The sequence below is a fragment of the Phyllobates terribilis genome, unplaced genomic scaffold (assembly GCF_046119375.1).
Source record: "Phyllobates terribilis strain yellow unplaced genomic scaffold, ASM4611937v1 Scaffold_1__5_contigs__length_1240528914, whole genome shotgun sequence".
Taxonomy (NCBI): Eukaryota; Metazoa; Chordata; class Amphibia; order Anura; family Dendrobatidae; genus Phyllobates; species Phyllobates terribilis.
In genome coordinates this window covers 841,584,517-841,609,290 of record NW_027362761.1, presented here as the reverse complement: position 1 = coordinate 841,609,290, position 24,774 = coordinate 841,584,517, and the positions used below count along the sequence as shown (strand labels likewise).

At 41.0% G+C, this 24,774-nt stretch overlaps 1 protein-coding gene across 1 annotated transcript in view; it reads left to right on the top strand.

Moving 5' to 3' along the window:
* Nucleotides 1-19,287, top strand: part of HPGDS (hematopoietic prostaglandin D synthase) — a 157,980-nt gene extending 138,693 nt beyond the window's left edge. The window contains exons 5-6 of the mRNA XM_073638215.1: nt 5,597-5,689; nt 18,893-19,287. Coding sequence (XP_073494316.1) covers nt 5,597-5,689; nt 18,893-19,057 — 258 coding nt within the window. The 3' untranslated portion in view covers nt 19,058-19,287. The remainder of the gene's footprint in view (nt 1-5,596; nt 5,690-18,892) is intronic.
* The last annotated feature ends 5,487 nt before the right edge of the window (nt 19,288-24,774 follow it).

The window sequence follows — 24,774 nt, the reverse complement described above, 5'->3', positions numbered from 1 at the left end:
ATCCCGATGGAACCCTGGCCACCAAAAATGACGAGAGAGGAGATCCGCGGTTACCTTACCACCTGGATGCCCAGCAAGCACAGAGTTATGATGTTCCTTGATCACTTTGCGGCGCTGATCAGATGGTACAAATAACTTTCCTGAAGGGCAGGAGGCAGGGGCGTCCCCATGAGCCTCCAACACCTCACCCTCCAGTTCAGGATAAAGAGCCAAAATAACTACCCCTTTCTGTAATATCGGGGCAGGGTTCTCATGGTCACCACCACCAGGGAACCTCCGGGACAAAGCATCAGCCTTGACCTTTTTGACCCCTGGAAAAGTGACAACAAAATTGAACCTAGTTAAAAACAGGGACCATCTGGCTTGCCTAGGGTTGAGACATTCAGCTAACTGGAGATATGACAGGTTCTTATGGTCAGTAATAACAGTAATAGGATGGACAACCCCCTCCAACCAGAGTCTCCATTCCTCGAATGCCAATTTGATTGCCAAAAGTTCCCTATTACCCACGTCATAATTTCTCTCAGCCGAAGACAATTTTTTAGAAAAGAAGGCGCATGGACGCCATTTACCAGGGGACGAACCCTGAGACAACACAGCCCCAACCCCAACATCCGAAGCATCGACCTCCACACTAAAGGGTTGAGAAACATTGGGTTGACTGAGTACAGGTGCAGTGGCAAAATGATTCTTTAAGGAAGAAAAAGCCTGGAGGGAAGCATCCGACCATTTGGAAAAATCGGACCCCTTCTTAGTCATGTCAGTAAGGGGTTTCACTACAACAGAGTAATTTTGGATGAATTTCCTGTAAAAATTAATAAAGCCCAGAAAACGTTGTAGGGCCTTCAGGTTCTCGGGACTTTCCCAGTCAAGGACTGTACAGATCTTCTCTGGATCCATCCAAAAACCTTGAGAAGACAACAAGTACCCCAAAGACTGCACCTCCTGAACAGCGAAAACACATTTTTCTAGTTTGGCATAGTTTGTTATCCCTTAAAATCTGGAGTAGCTGCTTAACATGCCCCCGATGAGTCTCAAAATCAGGTAAATAAACTAAAATATCGTCCAGATAGACCACCACAAACCTCCCCACCAAATGATGGAAAATATAATTTATGAAATGCTGGAATACCGCAGGTGCATTGGTCAAACCAAAAGGCATAACCATACTTTTGAAATGTCCTTCCAGGGTATTGAACACTATCTTCCATTCGTCCCCTTCTCTGATTCTAACCAGATTGTAGGCTCCCCTTAAATCCAACTTGGAGAATACCTTAGCTCCCACAAACTGGCTGAACAAATCAGGAATCAGAGGAAGAGGGTATGGATCATGGATGGTAATTTGATTTAATTCCCGGAAATCTAAACAGGGAAGTAGACCGCCATCTTTTTTCTTCACAAAGAAGAACCCTGCTGCAATGGGTGAAGATGAGGGTCTAATATGTCCCTTATCCAGACTTTCCGCAATGAAATCCTTCATGGCTTGTCTCTCAGGGCCAGAAAGATTATACAGTCTGGACTTCGGTAGTTTAGCTCCAGGGGTCAGGATGATAGGACAGTCATAAGCGCGATGAGGAGGCAAATCCTGACACCCCTTCTCAGAAAAAACATCCTCAAAACCAGACAGAAAATCAGGTAATATTTCCATAGAGACAGCAGCAATGGAAACATCCAGACAGTTCTCATGGCAATAATCTCCCCAGCTTTCCAATTCATCAACGGATTATGTTTAAAAAGCCAAGGGATACCCAAAACAATCGGAGTAGGAAGATTGTCCAGAACATAGCAAGGGATGATTTCACAATGAACTGACCCCATCCTCAGTTTTACATTATGTACAATCTGAATAAATGCTTTCTGTGCAAGTGGTGCCGAGTCAATGGCAAAGATGGGAATAGGCTCCGCTAAACACGACCATGAGTTTTCACAAACTCAGCATCAGCCATGTTGACCCCGTTTCCACTGTCAAACACAGAAATTTTTTCGGTTTTGCTCTCTAGCACCACCTCTGCTGTCAGGAGAAAGTGGGAACTGCAGTTTGGCCACAAATGCACCCCTTGTTTATCCAACTCCAGACTACCGAGAGTTAATCGAGTCTCCTTTTGTTTAGGAATAGAAGGACAGGTCCCAACAAAGTGTCCCTTTTTCCCACAAAAAAACATACGCCTTTTTTCTAGCGAATCTCTGGGGAGATGTATGATGTAAAAACACCCCCTAACTGCATGGGTTCTTCCACCTCCCCCAGTACTGGTTCACTCCCAGACCGCTCCCCTGGTAAAGGTACACAACCCTGACCAGAAGGTCCCGGAGAAGGTGGTTGCACCCGTCTATCCCGAAGGCACCTATCCAGACTTATGGCCAAAGACATGGCAGCCTCCAAGGACTGAGGGGTTTCATATACAGCCAAGGCGTTTTTCAACCTTTCAGTAAGCCCCTCACAAAACTGACTTCTAAGGGCTGAGTCAATCCATTTGGAATCCGTTTCCCAGCTACAGAATTCCGAACTGTACATTTCCACTGACTGAATCCCCTGCTGAAGGCGACGTAGCCTAGACTCAGCCAAGGCGACTCGGTCAGGGTCATCATAGATGAGGGCCAGAGCTCAAAAAAATACCTCCACAGATTGGAGACAAACCGAGTCCTGCGGTAACGAAAACGCCCATGACTGAGGATCGCCCCGCAATAGACCACAATACCAACCCGTTGCTCCTCATTACCGGAGGAGTAGGGATGAAGTTTGAAATATAATTTGCATGCCTCCTTAAATCCAAAAAACTTGTCCCTACCTCCTGAAAACCTGTCCGGGAGGGCAACCTTGGGTTCAGGCTGTACAGGCCTACCTGCAGAGACCCCTACATTGGTGGCCTGTAACCGCTAATGCTGCTGCTGAACCTCACAGCGGAGGTCATTCACCTCCAGAGACAGACAGCGGAACTGCTCTGCGAGCTCTGCAACTGATCTCCTACCAAAGGAGAAAGGGAAAAAAAGGTGCACGCCCAAAAACACAAAGATAAAAAACCAAACAAAATGTCAGTATTTTTTTTTTCCTAAACGTGCTCTGCCAGTTATGTCATGCCAGGTGTAAGTGCAACACAAAGGTAAAAGGGAAAGGGAGCCCAGACACAAGGGAAAGGGGGAACTGGAGACCTGCTAGTCTAGTCTAGCATCACCCTGTCTCAGCTAACGTCCCCATATAGCCTCCTCAGCTATCGCCGATCGTGTGCCTCGCCCTACTTTCCCTGGCATAAGGCTATGGCTAGGGATGAAAGGAGATGAGCACTAGTCAACCTCCACTAAAACTCTAGAGACAGCAAGGGTAGCTAAAACAGGGGAAAATGGCTTAGCTTTACATGTACTCCAAATGTGCACACGGCCTAAAGCTCCAGAAAGGATGAGGTACTGCTACTGATAAGCTTCACAAGTAGAAATGAATATAACCGGCGACGCCCTCTCAGACACACCATGTATATATACACCCAGGCCCAAGAGCAAATTAGCAAGAGAGAGGTAGTCACTCAGTCCTAAAGACAGCCTCCTATCTAAGCAGCTGTCTGCATTGGCAAACGTGGAGATCTCCTGCAACCCACTGCAGGACGACTGTCTGTCACCTCTGACACACCCGTGTCAATGTATCAATGAACCAGTGCTATGGCCATTTCTCCAAACTAGCCAATTTTTCAACATTGATGCTCCTGCTACTGTGAGCAGCCAGCAGGGCTTAAACAAGCTACCATGGCGTGTAACGTTTCTAGACTTGTCTCCCCTCCAGCAATCTGGGACATCGTAAAGGGAGCTACCAGCAGCTGATCTTGAAATTATCTGCTGATCCTACAGGTTCACATACTTTTGCCAATCATAGACATTTGAATTGGTTATCTGAATCTACTTTTAGGACTTGTCAGAAAATCTGATGTATATGTATATATCTGCATGTGCAAATATACAGTATATATATTCACACATGCTGCAAATATATAGGCTTGTAATGACCGGAGGTCCGAGAGAGATCCATTGAGTCACAAACTGAGCCAGAGACCGAAATAAACAACACTTTCTTTACTAAAACAGGGATTAGACTAAAATTCAGTATTGCATGAATCAGTCTCAGGTTCTACCTGGGTCACTGTCTCTACTAAATACACACAATCAGCAAAAGCTGAAATCAATGTGCCAATCTCAAGGTTTCCAGTTTGTGAATTATTCTAAAGATCTGTAACAATTTTACCTAAACACTGTGTCAATCTAGTGAGGGTCTTCTATAGGGACCCCTGAGATGGCACACTGAGTACAATCCTACCACTATTAACAATAACAATGTATGAAACTATACCAATTGCTCTTATTCCCCTAGTATAGGGATACCCGGTTATCTTAAAGTTACGGTACCGTTAACCTCAGATGTGGTCTATCACAGGCCTGTGAATCGCGGTGGCTGCAGCTAGTCCCGGGAAAACTTTGGCGCCAAACAAAAGCTACATTCACAAAAACAGCAAAGGTTCCTTGTCTTGTCGGTCGATGCCGAGCCCACACGCCGGGAACTTTAGTCCTGTAGCCTCAGGTTAAGGTCTGGGAAGATCTCTTCACAAGGCTTGTCAGTATCCTCTCAATGTGAATGGCACCGGACCCCTTCTCTCCTCTCGCAGTCACTGACTGTTTTCCGGACCACCGACCACGCACTCGGTCACAGAGATGATATCCTCAGTCTCTCTCCCTTCTCACTCGACACTTGGCTCCTTCAGCACAAAGTCTCTAGTCACTCAGCATGGACTTCCACAAAACTCCAAAGAGCCACACAGCTTTCCCCAGCTCAGCACTTGTTCTTAAGCAGGGACACAGCTTCACCAGGGCCAGGGGTTATCAACCTCCACAGGAAAGCTTGTAAAAAGAGTCTTATTGCAGTTCAGTCCTTGCAGTTCTCCTCAGACGCCCTGTCCAGCTTCTCACACAGCAGACACCCTCAGAACAGACAGGGTCTCCTGCTCTGCCCCTGCTCTGTGCTCAGCCAGGCAAAACTCACAGGGTCCTAATGCTCTCCTGCTGCTATCACAGTTCACACTCTCACAGGCTCATGAGAAACATACACATATGAACAAAATATTGGGACACATCTGGTGTATAACATCCTGCCATGCAGTCTGCCTTTACAAAACGTGTGAAAGAATGGCTCATTTTAAATAGCTCACTGAATTCAAAGGTCGGATTGGATTTGGATACCACAACTGCAACAATCCCCAGTAGAATAAGTTTTAGAAGCCCTGTGAAAGTTTTAGATGAGGTACCTGGGCAACTTCTTGAATTTTGCTTTGCCTGCAGCTGTTTCAATCAACTGAAGGGAACCTGGCAGGCATTTTATGGCTTGCTTGTCTCGCTGGCTTCTCCTCATCTGGCTCTAGGTGACTGACAGGTCCTTGTGTGTGTATTCAATGAGAGAATTCTGACCAAATTTTAACTAGTTTTTGCATCCAAGATATAAATATAGACATTTTTCTTTATTCAACCACAAACTGCAATTATATTAATAATTTTCTCATATTTCTCATTACTATTTATTAAATGTATATTTTTTTGGAAATTGAGAAAGTTTTCAATTCTCTAGACAATGAAGGAGTACATGGATAAAACTGCTAGTAGCGTGATATCTGGCTTGGAGAGGGAACTGGGAGATAACAAGTGGTTTGCTGGTGAATATGTAAGTACAATTTTATTATGCTTCTAAAAAACAAATGTGTACAACTGTTGAAAAAAAACTGTTAAAAGTAGCAGGAGTATGATGACTTCTGTGGGGAACCTAAAATCTTTCAACTTCCAGGACATTTTTATGAAAATACAGAATCTCATTAAACTGTCCTTTTTGCCCTCAGTGCCAGTAGCAAAGCTTACATTTTTCCGCAGCAGTTTAAAAATTTAAATTAAGCTCTAATGAGCACTAAACAATACACTTAAAAATCCCTCAGTTTTGAAAAACCACTACATAACGCACCATTGCATTATGACGTGGATTGGTGGGTATGGTGGAGCTGAGCCTGCTCCACACACAGTGGTTGCCACCTGTCTTACACAACCAGCATCTGTCTCTAGGAGCAGTGATTGGAGCTAAGATGTGGGGTAACATAGGTGCTGTATCTTGACATTGATACGTCCCTCATCCTGCAGCCAGGTTTATATTTTCACATTTGTTTTTTATCCTCACCCACCAGCTGTCAGAACTTTATTTTTTGTCATCAGAATACCTGCATAAGTGCACCTTTGAGGGAAGGGAGGTATTTTTTTATCACTTGCTGTTTGGACAGGTGATTTTTTTTCTTTTATTCTGAGAAGTTTCCTTTAATACTAGTCACCTAGCAGATTTTTTTTTTGCTTATATTATTTGTCAGATGTCTATAAAGTTGCAGATAATTCTATCGAGGAACCACTATGGGGCTGGAGTGTAGAGTTTTAGAACAAACACATTGGAAGTAGGTTAAGGAAAATAGTCTGGGGCATATAGTTAGCTCTCCAGAGAATCATAGTGAGGGTTTATAGAATAATAGGATAAGCTGAGGGTACGGATTGGATAAAGGACAAGTTTAGAAAATGTATGTAGAGTGAGTGACAATGGTGCAGGGTAGCTTTACCTAGGAGACCTCCCATGCCATAGTGATGTTTGGTCTATATGTAGTGATCGCTACACTTCTTGCCCTCAATGGCGGTGGTTTATGGAACATTGCTCAGTTGGCTTGTCACAGAGATATGAGAGATGACAGCTACAACCTGCACTGAAGGGCCTGTTTCAGTTGCCCTGGTTAGTCATAAAGGGTAGTCTGAGTGATCAACAGACATAGCTTTCAGGCTATATAAAAATAGGCAAGTACGGCTAATGTCTCATTAAGATGTCCATTTTTGTCATATGTGTGCTCTCAGGACTTGACACATGGCATTCTATGGGGCTATCCACAAGTTATTTTTTTTTTTTTGCTGACTGATGTAAAAAAAAATTAAGATGTTCTACTTTTGTCCAATGTGCAGACCAAACTCACCCATACAAGTGAATTGGCCTGCAAAAAAAAAATAGACAACACACATGACATCTTAGTTGCATCCTTGCGCTGTTCATTTTTAACAAGTGAAGAAGAAGCTTAGCAAAATGTCATCAGGTTTTTTTGGATGGTAAAAACCAACACACGGACAAAAGTTGGATGAAAAACATTCCCTTGTTTTGAGGATGAGAAAAATAGCTAATGTGGGAATTTTGCTATATTTGTGTGGACTCATTTTTCAATCCTAAACAAAACACAAAAATATAGAAATAGTGTGCACACCAAAAAATAAAAAAGGAGCACAAAGTTTATTACCTGGAAAAAAAAAACAGAAGTCAGGCTTAAAAAAAAGAAAAATTAATTGAACAGCGCATATAAATTTATCAACCATTAGCACTAAGCAATAATAGAATTATATATACAGTGCTGGCCAAAAGTATTGGCACCCCTGCAATTCTGTCAGATAATACTCAGTTTCTTCCTGAAAATGATTGCAATCACGAATTCTTTGGTATTATCCTCTTCATTTAATTTGCTTGCAAGGAAAAAACACAAAAGAGAATGAAGCAAAAATCAAATCATTGATCATTTCACACAAAACTCCAAAAAAGGGCCGGACAAAAGTATTGGCACCCTCAGCCTAATACTTGGTTGCACAACCTTTAGCCAAAATAACTGCGAACAACCGCTTCCGGTAACCATCAATGAGTTTCTTACAATGCTCTGCTGGAATTGTAGACCATTCTTCTTTGGCAAACTGCTCCAGGTCCCTGATATTTGAAAGGTGCCTTCTCCAAACTGCCATTTTGAGATCTCTCCACAGGTGTTCTATGGGATTCAGGTCTGGACTCAGTCTGGACCTCTTTTTTTTTCTGTACACTCTATGTTGATGCTTTTGCCAAAAAGCTCTACTTTTGTCTTATCTGACCAGAGAACATTCTTCCAAAACATTTTAGGCTTTTTCAGGTAAGTTTTGGCAAACTCCAGCCTGGCTTTTTTATGTCTCGGGGTAAGAAGTGGGGTCTTCCTAGGTATCCTACCATACAGTCCCTTTTCATTCAGACGCCGACGGATAGTACGGGTTGACACTGTTGTACCCTCGGACTGCAAGGCAGCTTGAACTTGTTTGGATGTTAGTCGAGATTCTTTATCCACCATCCGCACAATCTTGCGATGAAATCTCTCGTCAATTTTTCTTTTCCGTCCACATCTAGGGAGGTTAGCCACAGTGCCATGGGCTTTAAACTTCTTGATGACACTGCGCATGGAAGACACAGGAACATTCAGGTCTTTGGAGATGGACTTGTAGCCTTGAGATTGCTCATGCTTCCTCACAATTTGGTTTCTTAAGTCCTCAGACAGTTCTATGGTCTTCTTTCTTTTCTCCACGCTCAATGTGGTACACACAAGGACACAGGACAGAGGTTGAGTCAACTTTAATCCATGTTAACTGGCTGCAAGTGTGATTTAGTTATTGCCAACACCTGTTAGGTGCCACAGGTAAGTTACAGGTGCTGTTAATTACACGAATTAGAGAAGCATCACATGAGTTTTCAAACAGTGCCAATACTTTTGTCCACCCCGTTTTTTAGGTTTGGTGTGGAATTATAGCCAATTTGGCTTTAGGACAATTATTTTTGTGTTTTTTCATTGAAGACTAATTAAATGAAGATAATAATACCAAAGAATTTGTGATTGCAATCATTTTCAGGAAGAAACTGAGTATTATCTGACAGAATTGCAGGGGTGCCAATACTTTTGGCCACCACTGTACATTAATGTACAAGTAAGATCCCAATGTCAATGAGGGGTACAGGAGATCCAAAACAAGCATATCGTTTTTACTGGAGTAACATTTCTGGCAAGGCGCACAACACTGATAGGATGCGCTGAATTCATTAAGTGGCATGCATCTCTTAATGAATTTGGTGCATCTTATTCCTGCATGCCTCACATTAAATGTGTTATCCCAAGAGCGAAGTACATTTTAATCTATGGAGCTTGGAAAAAAGTTCCACAATTGAATGTGTTAAAAAATGTTCCTGTGTTGAGATAATCTTATACAGTGGAAGCCAGAAGTTTACATGCACTATATAAAAATACACACAAGCATATTTTTCTCAATATCTGACATGAAATCAGAATAAACCTTTCCCATTTTAGGTCAATTAGGATTACCATAATTTTTAATATTTGCCAAATGCCAGAATAATAGAGAGAGAGCGAGTTTTAAGGCATTTTTATTACTTACTGCAAAGTCAAAAGTTTACATACACTACGATTACTATGCCTTTAAACAATTCTCGACTGCCCATATGATGATGTCATGTGTTTGGAAGCTTCTGATTGTTTTTTTGGCAACATCTAAGTCAATTAGAGACACACCTGTGGATATATTTTTAATGCTCACCTGAAACACACTGCTTGTTTGTGTAACGTCATGGGAAAGTCTAAAGAAATCAGCCAATATATCAGGAAGAGAATTGTGGACTTGCACAAGTCTGGTTCATCCTTGGGTACAATTTCAAGATACCTGAAGATGCCTTGTTCATCTGTACAAACAATTATATTCAATTACAAACAAGATGGGAATGTCCAGCCATCATACCCCTCATGAAGGAGACGGGTTCTGTGTCCTAGAGATGAACATGCTTTGGTCCGACATGTGCATATCAACCAATATCAAAAGCAAAAGACCTTGTGAAGATGATGGCAGAAGCTGGTAAGATTGTGTCAATATCCACATGGGCTGAAAGGCCACTCTGCCATAAAGAAGCCATTACTCCAAAAGAAACAGAAAAAAGGCAGATTAATGTTTGCAAATGCACACCGGAACAAAGGCCTTTATTTTTGGAGACATGTCCTGTGGTCTGATGAAGCTAAAATTGAACTTTTTGGGCATAATGACCATTGTTATGTTTGGAGGAAAAAGGGAGAAGCTTGGAAGCCTAAGAACACCATCCCAACTGTGAAACACGGGGTGGCAGCATCATGTTGTGGGGTTGTTTTGCTGCAGGAGGGACTGGTGCACTTCACAAAATGGCATCATGAGAAAATAAGATTATGTGGCAATATTGAAGTAATACTGAAGCAACATCTCAAGACATCAGCCAGGAAGTTAAAGCTTGGGTGGAAACGGGTCTTCCAAATGGACAATGACCCAAGGCATACTGCCAAAATGGTAATGGTAAAATGGTAACAAAGTGGCTTAAAGGGGTATTCCCATCTCCAAGATCCAATCCCAATATGTAGTAAGTGTAATAATAATAATATTAGCAAATACCTCCAATTAGAAATGTAGTATAGTTTTTTTGATTCGCTATGCCACTTACCTCATGTGCGGGCAATACAGAAACTTAGGTCTCCACGGTTACGACCACTAGCAGCTAGCTAACTGTCACTTTATCAGTGGACGTAGCCATGGATACCTAAGGTCCTGCAATGCCTGCACATGACAAAAGAAACATAGCGAATCAAAAATACTATACTACATTTCTAATTGGAGGTATTTGCTAATATTATTATTATTACACCTACTACATATTGGGATATAACCTTGGAGATGTGAATACCCCTTTAAGGATAACAAAGTCAATGTTTTGGTGTGGCCATCACAAAGCCCTGATCTCAATCCTATTCAAAATTTATGGGCAAAGCTGAAAAGGCAGGTGCGAGCAAGGTGACCTACAAACCTGGATCATTTACACCAATTTTGTCAGGAGGAATGGGCCCAAATTCCAACCAACTATTGTGAGAAGCTTGTGGAAGGATATCCCAAATGTTTTACCCAAGTCATTTAGTTTAAGGGCAATGGTACCAAATACTAATGAAATGTACGTAAACTTTTGACTTTGCAGTAAGTAATAAAAATGCCTTAAAACATTCTCTCTCTCATTATTCTGGCATTTGGCAAATATTAAAATTTATGGTAATCCTAATTGACCTAAAATGGGAAAGGTTTGTTCTGAATTCATTTCAGATATTGAGAAAAACATGCATATGTGTCTTTTATATAGTGTAGGCAAACTTCTGATTTCAACTGTAAATGTGCCCCTGTTATGTACTGTGTAATGGCTGTGTCTGACCGTGCAGGAAAATGGTCTGATCATACCACATCTCCTGAGCAGGGGAGGAGGAATAAGTGATTATACGGATGACATAGCAGTGGATTGCTGCTGTTGCTTTCTGAGTATAAAAAGTTAGAAATACCTGTTTTATCACGTGAGCAAGTGTTTCTGCCATGTCATCATAATTCAAATGTGAGGTAAGAGTTTCACAGCCGCTGAGCTCATTTGTCACTGGCTTGATTTATGATGAGCTCAGAGGGCTCAAAACTTTGCAGAAACAGTTGCTTCTGTGACAAACCAGGCTGGGAAATGTTTTGCCACACAGAAGGAATCATCTGCAATTCCATGCTGTCCTGTCTGTATACTCTCTTGTGTTCTTTCCTGCCCAGGAGCTGTGTACAGTGTCCATTTTAGGACATTATCAGATATCAAAGTCAAACATCAGAATGATGTCAGTTTGAGGCTAAATACCCTGTCTGAGAACTGACTTTGATAAGTGACTTTGCCCATAGACTTTGCCAAGTGATTTTGATCATTGACTTTGACAAGTGATTTTGATCATTGACTTTGACAAGTGATTTTGATCATTGACTTTGACAAGCGACTAATAATAATAATAAAAAAAAAGTCACTGTTCAGTGATGGGACTTGAACCCAAAACTTTGTCTAGAAGCCAGTTCACTTACTATTGAGCTATAAACTAAGTTGAAGCAATCTATACGTTCAATTTGGTTATGGGATTTTCAGTGCAAACCTGTCTGAAACTCATTGGGATTTTCACAAATACCTCCTCCAAGCCAAATTCAAATGATGTATGACTTTGATATGTGAGTCTGATATGTGACTTTCTTTAAACATCAGAATCACAATGACTTTTAGTCACCCTGAGTATTTTCATGGTTGATCGCATAAGACAAGAAAAGCTACCAGTCACTATCACTTGACCCTATGGCTGAATGGTAAAACATCAGTCTCTGAAACTGCAGGTTAAGAAAGCTTTTCAGACACGCTGTCTATTTGCATGGTAAATTACATAGCCAAAGTAAATTGGGAGTTTTCAGACAGCTCTTGGGTGGATGGAATGAAAAATTTACATTAACCGGTTCCCGACCGCCCACTGTAGATAAACATCGGCGCTTGCTGGGCTCTGTGCAGCGCCGATGTTTAAAAATGGTGGGTGGTCTCGCAGCGCTCAGGACCCCCAGGGTCCTGCAAGCGCTGCGATTCCGGTGCAGAGCGTTAGCTCTGACAGGGAACATCATCGGGACCTGATTAGATCAGGTCCCAGTGATGTTAACCCTTTGCTATGTTCTATATGCCGCGATCTATAGTGATCGCGGCATATAGAAGATAGGAGGAGAGGGGGTCGTCTTACTTACCTCTCCGACGACCCCTGATAGCTTCCAGGACCTGGGGTTGCTATGGCAGCTGGAGGTCACATGACCGCCTCCAGATCTGCCATATATGGTGTCCTGCCTGGCTCAGCCTGCAGCTGAAGCCAGGCAGGAGACTATGACTGTGAAACAGTCAGCGAAAATCTCATGTAATGTAATACATGTCTATTACATTACATGAGAATCAGTGATCAGAAAAATAAAAATTAATGTCCCATACAGGGACTAAGTAAAAATGTAAAAAAAAAGTTTTTAAACTGTAAAAAAAAAAATCACAAAATAAATAAAAATAAATAAATAAAATATTAAACCAATAAATCCGTATATTTTTACAAAACCCATAAAAGTACACATATTTGGTATCGCCACGTCCGAAACAACCCGAGCTATAAAACTGTCACACTAATTAACTCCTTCTGTGCACACTGTAATAAAAATAAATAAAAAACGGAGCAAAAAAAATGCTTTTTCATCATATCGCCAAACAAAAAGTGGAAAAAAATGCGATCAAAAAACAAAATAGAAATAAAAATGGTACCGTTGAAAACGTCATCTTGTTCCGCAAAAAAAAAGCCACCATACAGCTCCATCAGCTGAAAAATAAAAAAGTTATAGCGCTCAGAATAAAGCAATGCAAAAAAATATTTTTTTCTATAAAATTGTTTTATTGTGTAAAAGCGCCAAAACATAAAAAAAATACAGTACGTGTAGTATCGCTGTAAATGTACTGACCCGAAGAATAACGCTGCCTGATCACTTTTACCACACGCAGAACGGCATAAAAAAAAACCTCAAAAAACAATCCCTGAATGGTTTGTTTTTGTTAATTTTACCTCCCAAAAAACAGAATAGAAAGCGATCAAAAAAGTCACGTACCCAAAAATGGTACCAATAAAAATGTCAACTCGTCCCGCAAAAAACAAGCCTTCACATGACTCTGTCGGCCGAAATATGGAAAAATTATAGCTCTCAAAATATGGTGATGCAAAAACTAGATTTTGCAAAAAAAAAGCGTCTTTTAGTGTGTGACAGCTGTCAGTCATAAAAACCCGATATAAATCTGGTATCTCTGTAATCGCACCGACCCGAAGAATAAAGTAATCTAATCAGTTATATCACACTAGGAACGGCGTAAAAAATAAATAAAACCAATTCTTCACCTGCTAGTGTTTGTTTATTATGTCTCCCAAAGATCGCAGTAAGGCTCTGCCCACATTTATCCTGCGCTGAGCGCTTACACCAGAGTTTCCGTGTAAATCTCTGAAATACGTGATTCAGCCGGAACCCATGACGGAAGATTCCCTGTAATGAGGCAGATACAGGCCACTGTGGACGCCGTCTAGCCTGGGATCCCACGGTGTCATTTGTTTTAGGCGTGCATAAAAGTGCGGTTGGCCACAGTTTTGTGCACTTCTGAAAAAAAGGACACCGCTAAACAGAGGCCAGACGGAGTCCAGAGTAACTCTGCTGCCTCATTACAGTGAATGGATCCGGCAGGGGTTTCATCTGAATTATATCACTTGGAAATTTAGATGGAAACCCCGATGTAAGTGCTCAGCCTAGAGCGCCGGATAAATGTTACGTAAAATGTTCCCAATAAAAGCTTCAACTCAGTCCTCAAAAAAAGCTAGTCCCCACTCAGGTCCGTCATCTGTTAAAAATATAAGGGACTTCCAAGTTACTGGTAGCAGAAAGGCTCTGGAAAAGCAAAATGGCCCTTGCCCCCCAAAAGAAATTCAGAAAATTTTGTGCTCCCAAATCCAAATGCCTATTCTACAATAATTTGTTCTCCAATTGTCAAATAGCACTCCGTCCCCCCCAGATCTCACCGTAATGGTGGCACTTGTGGGGGGTTTCCACTGTTTAGGCACATTAGGGGCTCCCCAAATGCGACATGGCGTCTGCTAATTATTCAAACAAATTTTACATTCAAAAAGTCAAATAGCGCTCCTTCCCTTTCAAATGCTGCCGTGCGCCCAAACAGTGGTTTGCCTCCACATATGGGGTATCAGCGTTTTCCGGAGAAATTGCACAACAAATTTCATGGTGCAATTTTTCCTATTACCCTTATGATAATGCAAAATTAAGGGATGAAAAACGTTTTTGTGGGAAAAATGTGAAAATTTTATTTTTACAGCTCAATATTATAAACTTCTATGAAGCACCTTGGGGTTCAAGGTGCTCACCACACATCTAGATAAGTTCCCTAAGGGGTCTAGTTTCCAAAATGGTGTCACTTGTGGGGGTTTTCCACTGTTTAGGCACATCAGGAGCTCTCCAAACGCAACATGGCGTCTGCTAATTATTCAGACAAATTTACATTCAAAAAGTCTAATGGCGCTCCTTCCCTTCCGAACCCTGCAGTGCGCCCAAACAGTGGTTTTCCCTCACATATGGGGTATCAGCACGCTCAAGAGAAATTTCACAAAAAAATTTGGGGTCCATTTTTTCCTGTTACCCCTGTGAAAATAAAAAAAATTGGGTCTAAAGTAACATTTTTGTGAAAAAAGTTAAATGTTAATTTTTTTCTTCCACATTCCAAAAATTCCTGTGACGCACCTGAAGGGTTAATAAAGTTCTTGAATGTGGTTTTGAGCACCTTGAGGGGTGCAGTTTTTAGAATGGTGTCTCTTTTGGGTATTTTCTGTCATAAAGACCCCTCAAAGTGACTTCAAATGTGATGTGGTCCCTAAAAAAATGTTTTTGTAAACTTTGTTGGAAAAATGAGAAATCGCTGGTCAACTTTTAACCCTTATAGCTCCCTAACAAAAAAAATTTTGGTTCCAAAATTTTGCTGATGTAAAGTAGACATGTGGGAAATGTTATTTATTAACTATTTTGTGCGACATTTCTCTCTGATTTAAGGGCATGAAAATTCAAAGTTTGAAAATTGCAAAATTTTCAAAATTTTCGCTAAATTTCTGATTTTTTCACAAATAAGCGCAAGTTATATCGAAGAAATCTTACCACTATCATGAAGTACAATATGTCATGAAAAAACAGTCTCAGAATCAGGGGAATACGTTGAAGCGTTCCAGAGTAATTACTTCATAAAGTGACAGTGGTCAGAATTGAAAAAATTGGCCCGGTCACGAAGGCAAAAACAGGCTCTGGTGCGAAGTGGTTAAAGAAATGTTATCATTAGACCCCTTTAAAAAATTATGCAAATGTACAGTCACTTGGAAATAGATATGTAGTAAATTAGTGCCTCCCAATTTACTTTGGCTATGTAATTTACCATGCAAATAGACAGCGTGTCTGAAACACTTTCTTAACATGTCAGGATGACCATCAAAATGTCAGATATTAAAACTAAAACATCCCTGTAGTTTATATGCTAACTATAAACATAATTTAAAAAAAAAAATTCTACTGCTCCTGGGATTTGAACCCAGAACCTGCAGGTTAGGAGACTGATGTTTTACCATTCAACCATCAGGTCAAGTGATATTGACTAGCAGTTTTTCTTGGCTTATGGGATTAACCATTAAAATAGTCAGGGTGTTTAAAAGCCATTGTGATTCTGATATATGAAGAAAGTCAGATATCAAACTCATTCATCAAACTCATACATCATTTGAATTTGGCTTGGAGAATGTCTGTGTGAAAGTCCTGATTGCACTGGAAATAACATAACCAAGTAAAATGCCCACTTTTCTTTAATGAGTGTATGGCTCAATGGTAAGTGTCCTCTGGCTGCTAGACATATGCTTTTGGGTTCAAGTCCCAGTAGCGGACAGTGAACTTTTTATTTTTATTATTATTATTATTATCCTTTGAAACCGAAACGATGTGTGACACAGATGCCTTACCATTAAACTATATGCTCATTATTTGATTATTTAGGTACTAATATATATTAAGCAAACAATAAGATAGGTGTCAGAGTAAGTTGTCAGTCACATATCAAAGTCGCATATCTTTGACATCTGACTTTGATAAGTGACTTTTACAGCATAATTTAGAAAAAAAAAAAGTTCTTCTGCTCCCCACTCTGTGAGCCTGAATCTTTACCATTCAGCCATAGGGTCAAGTGATAAAGACTGGTAGCTTTTCTTGTCTTATGAGATCAACCATGAAAATACTCGGGGTGACTAAAAGTCATTGTGATTGATTCTGCTGTTTGAAAAAAGTCACATATCAGATTCACATATCAAAGTCACACATCATTTGAATTTGGTTTGGAGGAGGTATTTGTGAAAATCCCAATGAGTTTCAGACAGTTTTACTCTGAAAATCACATAATCAAATAGAACGCCTAGATCGCATCAACATAGTTTATAGCTCAATGGTAAGTGAACTGGCTTCTAGACACAGAGTTTTTTGGGTTCAAGTCCCATCAGTGAACAGTGACTTTTTATTAGTTGTAAAAGTCACTTTTATCAGTCACTTATGAAAATCAGTTCTCAGACAGGGTATTCAGCCTCAAACTGACATCATTCTGATGTTTAACTTTGATATCGGATCATGTCCTAAAATGGACACTGTACCTGCCCAGGAGATGTGGTATGATCAGACTATGTTCCGGGATAGTAAGACACAACCATTACACAGTACATAGCAGGGGCACATTTATAAAATTATCTCAGCACAGTAACAGTTTTTTAACACACCCAATTGTGGAACTTATTTTTATTCCAAGACCTATTGATTAAAATGTACTTTGTTTTTGGGACAACCGCTTTAAGTTTCATGTATGAAATGCCAGTCTTAATGAATTGGGTTCAAAGTGCAAAAGGCATAAAATTAATTGAAACCTGAAGCATGTGATAGCTGAACAAAAAATGTGATTTCTGAGAAAAAAACAACTAGAAGGTTATATCAAGTGAAAAGAGTAAAGTATCGACCTAAAGGAATCGAGCCACAAAATCACATAACACATTCCATCTGTTTGGCTCTAAGCTGTCACAATCAGTCTGGCTGCTGAAACATATAATGGTTTTGTTAAAAATGTTTTGTGATATTTTGCTGTTTTGTAAGTGTTTTAAGGGGTTTAACATGTTGCTCACCTTAAAGGGAACTTTTCGGCAAAAAAATATATTTATCTGAGACATTGTGTTGTCTGCAGGTAAATAGCATTTTAAACATTTGTGTCAGTCGAATTGGAAGTGTGACTACAGGGTGAAAACAAAGTTATATTCTGCCTGCAGTCGGTCACTGCCAGTAATTGGGGTGGTGTCGGGAAAGGAACCGTTATCACTCACTACTCATTGAGAACGCTGTAAACACACCCACCAATCCTTTACTGACATCCTTCTCCACAGAATGTGTGCTGAGCAAGATGTCAGCCAAGGATCATGAAGATTGATTGCAGCTCACTCACTGTGTAGTGAGTAGTGACTGTTTACTGCGCCAGTGCCACCTCAATAACTGAAAGTGAGCGACCGCATGGAGAATATAACTTCTCTAACGGCAAAAATCAGTAAAACTTCTATACTCCGACGTATAACCCTTTGAGTGCTGCAGTAACCACTGATTGCAGTATTTGCAGGAAGAGACTGTCACTGCCATTAGGAATCTCTTGAGAATAAAGTTTCCTCCATGCCAGTGTGAGGAGGCTTATAAGCTAGTAATGCTTGTCTCGTCATTTAAATATGTAAGTTGCCAATAGTGTTCAAGTCCTTTGAAGAGGCAATTTGCATAGGAATCTCTGTGACACAATCAATGTTCATAACCAGTATAGTAAGACAGCCCATAGTGTCTTGATGGGCCTGGATTGTCTAACTTCTAAGTATTCCTTAAAGGGAACCTGTCATGTAAAATAATGCTAATTACCTTCAGATATGGGGTCAATCTGAAGGATAATAGCGTTCTGACACTGTGCAGTGCCCACACACTGCCAGGATAAAATACATTTTATTTCCCCCGGTAGACTCACTATTTCAGTCGCCACTCTGTGCATAGAGAGCAGCTGCTATGAGAGCGCCCCGGCACTGACTGACAGCTGAGCCTGCTGTCAGTCAGTGTCATGGGCACAGTTACAGCCACTACTTTCTATATACTGATTGGTTACTGAAACTGTGCTGGCACGACCCCTCTGACTGAACGTGCAGGTTAATAATGTTATTTTTTTATTACTGGTTCCCTTAAACAAATGCTACCATACCATAATTTCAGAGTGAAAAAAATAATGAAAATGAAAAATTCACCTATGGGATAAGAACAAAAAGTAAAAAAGGAAATGAAAAAAGGTTTGTTACAAAATGCAAACTTTATATAGAATAGCTAATTTATTTTAGACTAAATAAAAAAGCAGATATAAATCAAGCAATAGAAATAACTGTTTCTATGTAGTGTATATGTATTTAATGCATTCCATTTTAACTGCCAAACTTTATATATAGGTATATGTTAATAAAAATGTACAAAAAATACCTAAATCCTTCTAATTCTCAGAATTCATGTTTCTCATCAGGTAACCTGGGCTGACCTTTATTGGGACACCTGCAGCGATGGTATTGGTTATTACCAACCTGGATATTTAAAAGATTACCCAAATCTACGGTCTCTGAAGATTAGGGTGAAGGAACTACCAGAGATTGCTGCATGGATAAAGAGAAGACCCCAGACACCATATTAATGTAGCAATAGGTTGAGTGGAATCACACTGAAAGTTAACGTTCAGCTGGTGTTCCTAAAGACCAGATGTTATTGTGATCCCTTTAATTATTTTGAGGCTGCTTTTCATGTTACAAATATATCTCCAAAGTAATTTTGAAATTTATGTTCTGCATTAATACCTGGGTACAATGTCAATAACATTTCTAAATAAAGTTGAAATAAATAAATAAAATTAAATATAAAATAAAATTGTGTGTGCAATATGTGGACATCCTAATTACTTCATCAATTTATCAGCTACATCCTACAATGGAAACTTTTAGTCTTGGGCTACACACTTTCACGCAGCTAAAGATTACTAGGTGTACGATATCCTGAAATCAACAAGTCCGCTATCGATCAATATGGCTCAGAGGGTGTCGCAATTATTTTTGATTCATAGAGTCTATAGAACCCCAAAGACACTGTTGTATGGGCCTCAGAACAAATGATTTTTGCCCCTGCTGTGGGGAAGAATGGGGAAGAAGGAGCAGATCTGATGCATATGTTCAGGACATGCTGACAGTTGGGGGGTTATGGGAAAATGTACGTAGGTTAATCTTGGAAGTTTTTAACATTAGGGTTCCTCTTAGACCAAAGTCATGTATTTTGGGATTAGTGGGGGATGTTGGAAATTCCTCTCCTGTATTTTTGGCTATTGCTAAAGTGATGTATCACACAAGAAAAACCATCAATTGTCAAACATTGGCTGACCAGAGGTCCCCCCTTGATTTAAAAAATTATTTCGTGCCTAAACAATACAATCCTAATGGAGAAAAAGTTGTATATTAACCCCTTTACAACCTTAGACATATTAATACTTCCAGGTCACCTGTTACTTAACGACCTTGAACGTATGGATACGTAATGGCGATTTTGCGAGCACAGAGGCTGTGTGTGCGCGATCGCAGTCGGGTGTCAGCTGATTCTCACAGCTGACACTCAGTGCCAGGAGTGGTCCCCGCTCAGCTATCGGCACTTTAACACCCTAAATGCTGCGATCACAGCATTTAGCAAGCAGGCAGAGTGAATAAAGCCCCTCTGTCCATGGATCGGCGTCATCGCGGGGGCCCAATTGTTGCCATGGTGACCCGATGTCATCATGACAACATTCATGCCAGTGCATGATCTAACTAACTTGTGTCTGCGGGGCTGAAAGGTTATAAGGCATAGCAGTGCTCCTGCATTGCTATGCCTTATAGCTGCTATCAGACTGCAGAAAGTGAAAGTCCCATAGTAGGACTAAGTAAAAAAAAAAGCCATAAAAAGTATTACAATATTTAAAAAAAAAAAACACAAAATAATAAAAAAAATGAAAAATATATTGTACCCATAAATAAATATTTTCATGAACTCCCCCATAAAAAAAATAAATGTACACGTTTGGTATTACCGTGTCCGGAATGACCCGGCCTACAAAACTTCCCCACTAGTTAACCCCTTTAGTGAACATCGTAAAAAATAAAAATGAGGCAAAAAAACGATTCTTTATCATCATTCCGCTGAGCAAAAAGTGGAATAAAATGTAATCAAAAAGATGAATGTACGGTAAATAAAAAGCTGAAATGGTCATCTTGTCCTGCAAAAAGCAAGCCACCATGAAGCTCAATCAGCTGAAAAATAAAAAAAGTTATAGCTTTCAGAATAAAGCGATGCAAAAATAATTATTTTTTCTATAAAAGTTTTTAAAAAGTACCAAACATAAAAAAAGATATAAATGTAGCATCGGTATATGGGTATAGGAGGCGCTGTGGGCTCGTCACTACTAGTGGCAGCAAATAAGTGGACAGGGAACCAGAGTTGTCCAAATGGGTTTTGATGTAGCTGAAAGGAAGTAAATTTGCGCTAGTGGTATTGAACAGAAGGACAGCACGAGAGATATACAGTGCAAGAGATAATTTTATTTAATCGAATATAAGCTTAAATTAGCTTAGTTAAAATGATTCAGACTCAGTGGGGTCACTGGGTCGGATAAGAGAATAGGTATTAAAAGTATTAAGATTTTTTTAAAATCAATAAAAAGAATGGTGTCCACTGATATAAGATCAACATAGGCCTTTTTCCGGTAGTCTGTGGATGTTCGGTTGCAGTAGATGTATAAGGAGGCAAAGGCTTGTAGACCTGGTGGGATAGAATAGGAATGTATAAATATGGTATACTAATGAGCGATAGGGAACAGGTAGATATCTTTTTGTTGTGGTTACCTGATACTGGTGCCTCGTATGGGATACGAGGGTCACTGGTGGTACGTGTTGGTGCCTAGGAGGGAAGACGAAGGGTACCTAGAGTGGGGTACAAAAGATGTATGGATCAGCGGGGGTGGAACTCGATAGAGATGTCTCTGTTGGACTCTGAGTTGAGTCGTGAGTTACCTGTACTTGGTATGGTACTCAATAGGCTGTGGTAGTGGTTGGCTGTTTCTCCACAGTCGTTCTGCTACTGGTATGACAGTCAGCAGGCTGTGTGGATAATACGGAATTCACTGGAGGGGTACTAAAAGGGAGTGAGGGGAGACAAGTATTGAATAGGGTGCGAGGCTCAGGGGTAAAGGTACGAGATTTGAAGAAGTCAGTTACCTTCTAGAAGGTGGCGGGGGGTGTCCTGAGTATTTTTTGATGACTAGGAGATGGCGGTCCTAGTCCTTTTTGGAAAGTGGTAGAGGATATGTCACACACGGCTGTGGGTGGATGATCTGAGTTAGATCTGTAAGGGGGAGGAATAAGGATACATCATAAATTAACTAACTTGTGTAGCCGTGGTACAAGCCTTGGAGACAAAAGGTTTTTTGGTTTACCTGTAAATAGGTACAAGGGGCCTCCAGGGGCGTCTTAAGATGAGCTGGAGGTAGTAATCCTGATCCCTTGTAGAGTGGAGGTAGCACGAGGAGGTCAGAGGTGGGATGCAGCAGGAGGCTGGTATTAGCATATAGTGTCTCTGTATGCTGAATAGAAATCTATACGGAAGGGGGAGGGGGTATATCTGTTAGGGTATCATTGGGTAGTGGTTGTAGCCTCCAGTATGTACCCAGAGATCGTGGTTTACCTGTTTCGTAGGGATTAGGGTGTCAAATAGTAGATGCTGGTTCCAGTCTCCTTATTGTAGATACAGCAGGGTGCTGTAGTAGGAGGCTATAGTGGTATCAGAGGTAGCCAGAGAGAGGATACAGCATGAGGCTATTGTTGTCCTATGTTGGGTGCACCAGGAAGCTCTGGCTGAGTAGAGTGCAGGTGCCAGATGCGACAATATGGAGGGTGGCTGGTGCAGGGCCCAACTGGGGAGGTTGATGGCAAGTACTGCAGGGAGCAGGGAGAATCCGTTAGAGGGTCAGCTGGGTGCAGTATGGCTTGGTAGGGCAGAGGCTCGTTATTACTTACGGTCAGTAGAGAGCTTCACCGTCTGGGAGTGGTGGTCGAGGTCCGGAGCGAGGGCGGAGTCCCGGCCGGTGACTGCCGCGTACTCGCTGCTTCCGGGTAGGAGAGGGAGAAGGAGTGTATGTGGAGAGCGCGTGCGAAGGTGCGCGTCTCCTAGGAAAGCGCGCGAGAGGGGGGCAGCGTGACGTGCAGTCACGTGGTGTGCAGCGTGCACAAAGTACGGAGGCCTGTGGGCGCCTCTTTCACTGGGTTAAAGGTCAGTCCGACGCGTTTCAACAGCTGCGGCTGTCTTCCTCAGGGATGGATTAACCCAGTCAAGTGGTGTCATTTATATATGCAGGGCTGGTGACGTCATAGGTCGATTGGTTAGTCATTAAAGGCAAAGAGCTCTATTTCGCACTTCAAACCTCTTGGTCTTAGGGTGTTAAGTTTGAAAATCCACTCACTTTCTTTCCTGGACATGCTCTTAATAAAGTCTCCTTGTCTCCAGTTTTTGTGGACGATTTGTATACCTACTATTTTAATTCCTTTTATTGATCCATTGTGTTTTTTTGTAAAGTGTTTTGAGAGGGGGTGGCCCATATATTTATTTTTGATGTTCCTTATATGTTCGCTGATCCTGACGTTCATAGGTCTTTTTGTTCTGCCTATATATAATTTGCCACATGGGCAATTTAGCCCGTATATAACCCCTGTGGTGTTACATGTTATAAAATCTGTGATGGGGTATGTTTCTTTTTGGTGGCTGACGGTGTGTTGTTTTGGTGTGTTGAGGGTTTTGCATGTCTTACATTTTTTGCATGGGAAGAAACCTTTTAGTTTTTGCTGGAATGGAGTTTGAGGTTTTTGAGAACTGGTGTGTATCTTTACTGTGGGGGCTATAATGGATCCTAGATTACGTGCCTTTTTGAAGATGAATTTGGGTCGGTTTGGGATTATATCTCCGATTATTTTGTCATCTTTAAGTGTGTGCCAGTGTTTTTCTACTATTTTCCTGAAGATGTGAGTATTGGCAGAGTAAGGTGTGATAATAGGGACAATAGTATTGGGCCTGGAGTCGTTTTTTGGTTTGATAATGTTTGTTTCAGTTAGGAGGTGGTGGCGCGGTATTGTTGCTATTTTGTCTTTGGTGTTGGTGAGAAATTGGGCGTTGTATCCCTTCTCTAAGAATTTATTGGTAAGGAGTTCTGCTTCCATATTGAAATCCTGCGATTTGGAGCAATTCCTATGCAGTCGTAGATATTGGCTCCGGGGGACGTTAAGTAGCCAGGTGGGGAGATGGCAACTGTCTATTGGGATATAACCGTTAGCATCGGTAGGTTTGTGATATGTACGTGTACGGATGCAGTTATCCTCAATATAAATATTGAGGTCTAAAAAGTTGACTGTGGTGGTACTGGTAGTTGATGAGAATTCTAAGAAGAATTCGTTTTTATTTAGATCTTCCATAAATGAATTTAGTGAGGATTGGTCACCTGACCAGATGAATAGAATATCGTCTATAAATCTTCGCCATAGGACCAGGTTCTTATGCAAGAGGCCTCCAGGGTGTATCGCTAATGTTTCCCAGCGGCCTACATACAGATTTGCATAACTGGGTGCGAACCTGGTTCCCATGGCGGTTCCCCATTGCTGGGAGTAGTAGTCCCCCTCGTACATGAAATAGTTATGGGTTAATATGAATAGCATACAGTCTGTGATAAATTGGCTTTGTTCTGGGGGCATTTTTTTGATTGAGAAAATGGGAGGCAGCTTCACAGCCTTCACAGCTTCACAGCCAGTGTGTTGTATATTGGTGTAAAGGGATGTGATATCCATGGTTCCCATGATGTAATGATTTTCCCATGGGGTGTTATTTAGTATCTGGATGGTATGTTTGCTATCCTTTAGGTGGGAGGGAAGGTTAGGGACTAGGTCCTGCAGATGGTGGTCAACTAATCTGGATAAATTGGCTGTCAGGCATTGTATGCCGGAGACGATTGGTCTCCCTGGTGGATTTTCATGGTCCTTGTGTATTTTGGGCAAATGGTAGAAGGCGGCTATCCTGGGGTGTTTAATGTTCACGTAATCGTACTCGTTTTTATTAAGGAAGCCCTCTTGGAGTCCTTTCTTGGTTAATAGTCGTAGTTCTTCTTGGTAGGTGTTTGTTGGATCAGAGGGGATGATTAAGTATGTTCTAGGATCACCTAAGAGTCTTAGTGATTCTTTGTGATAATATTCCAGATCTAGGATGACTATGCCCCCCCCTTTATCGGCTGGCCTAATCACTATGTTTTTATTCGCTTGTAATTGTTTCATGGCGATCATTTCTGATTTTGTAAGATTG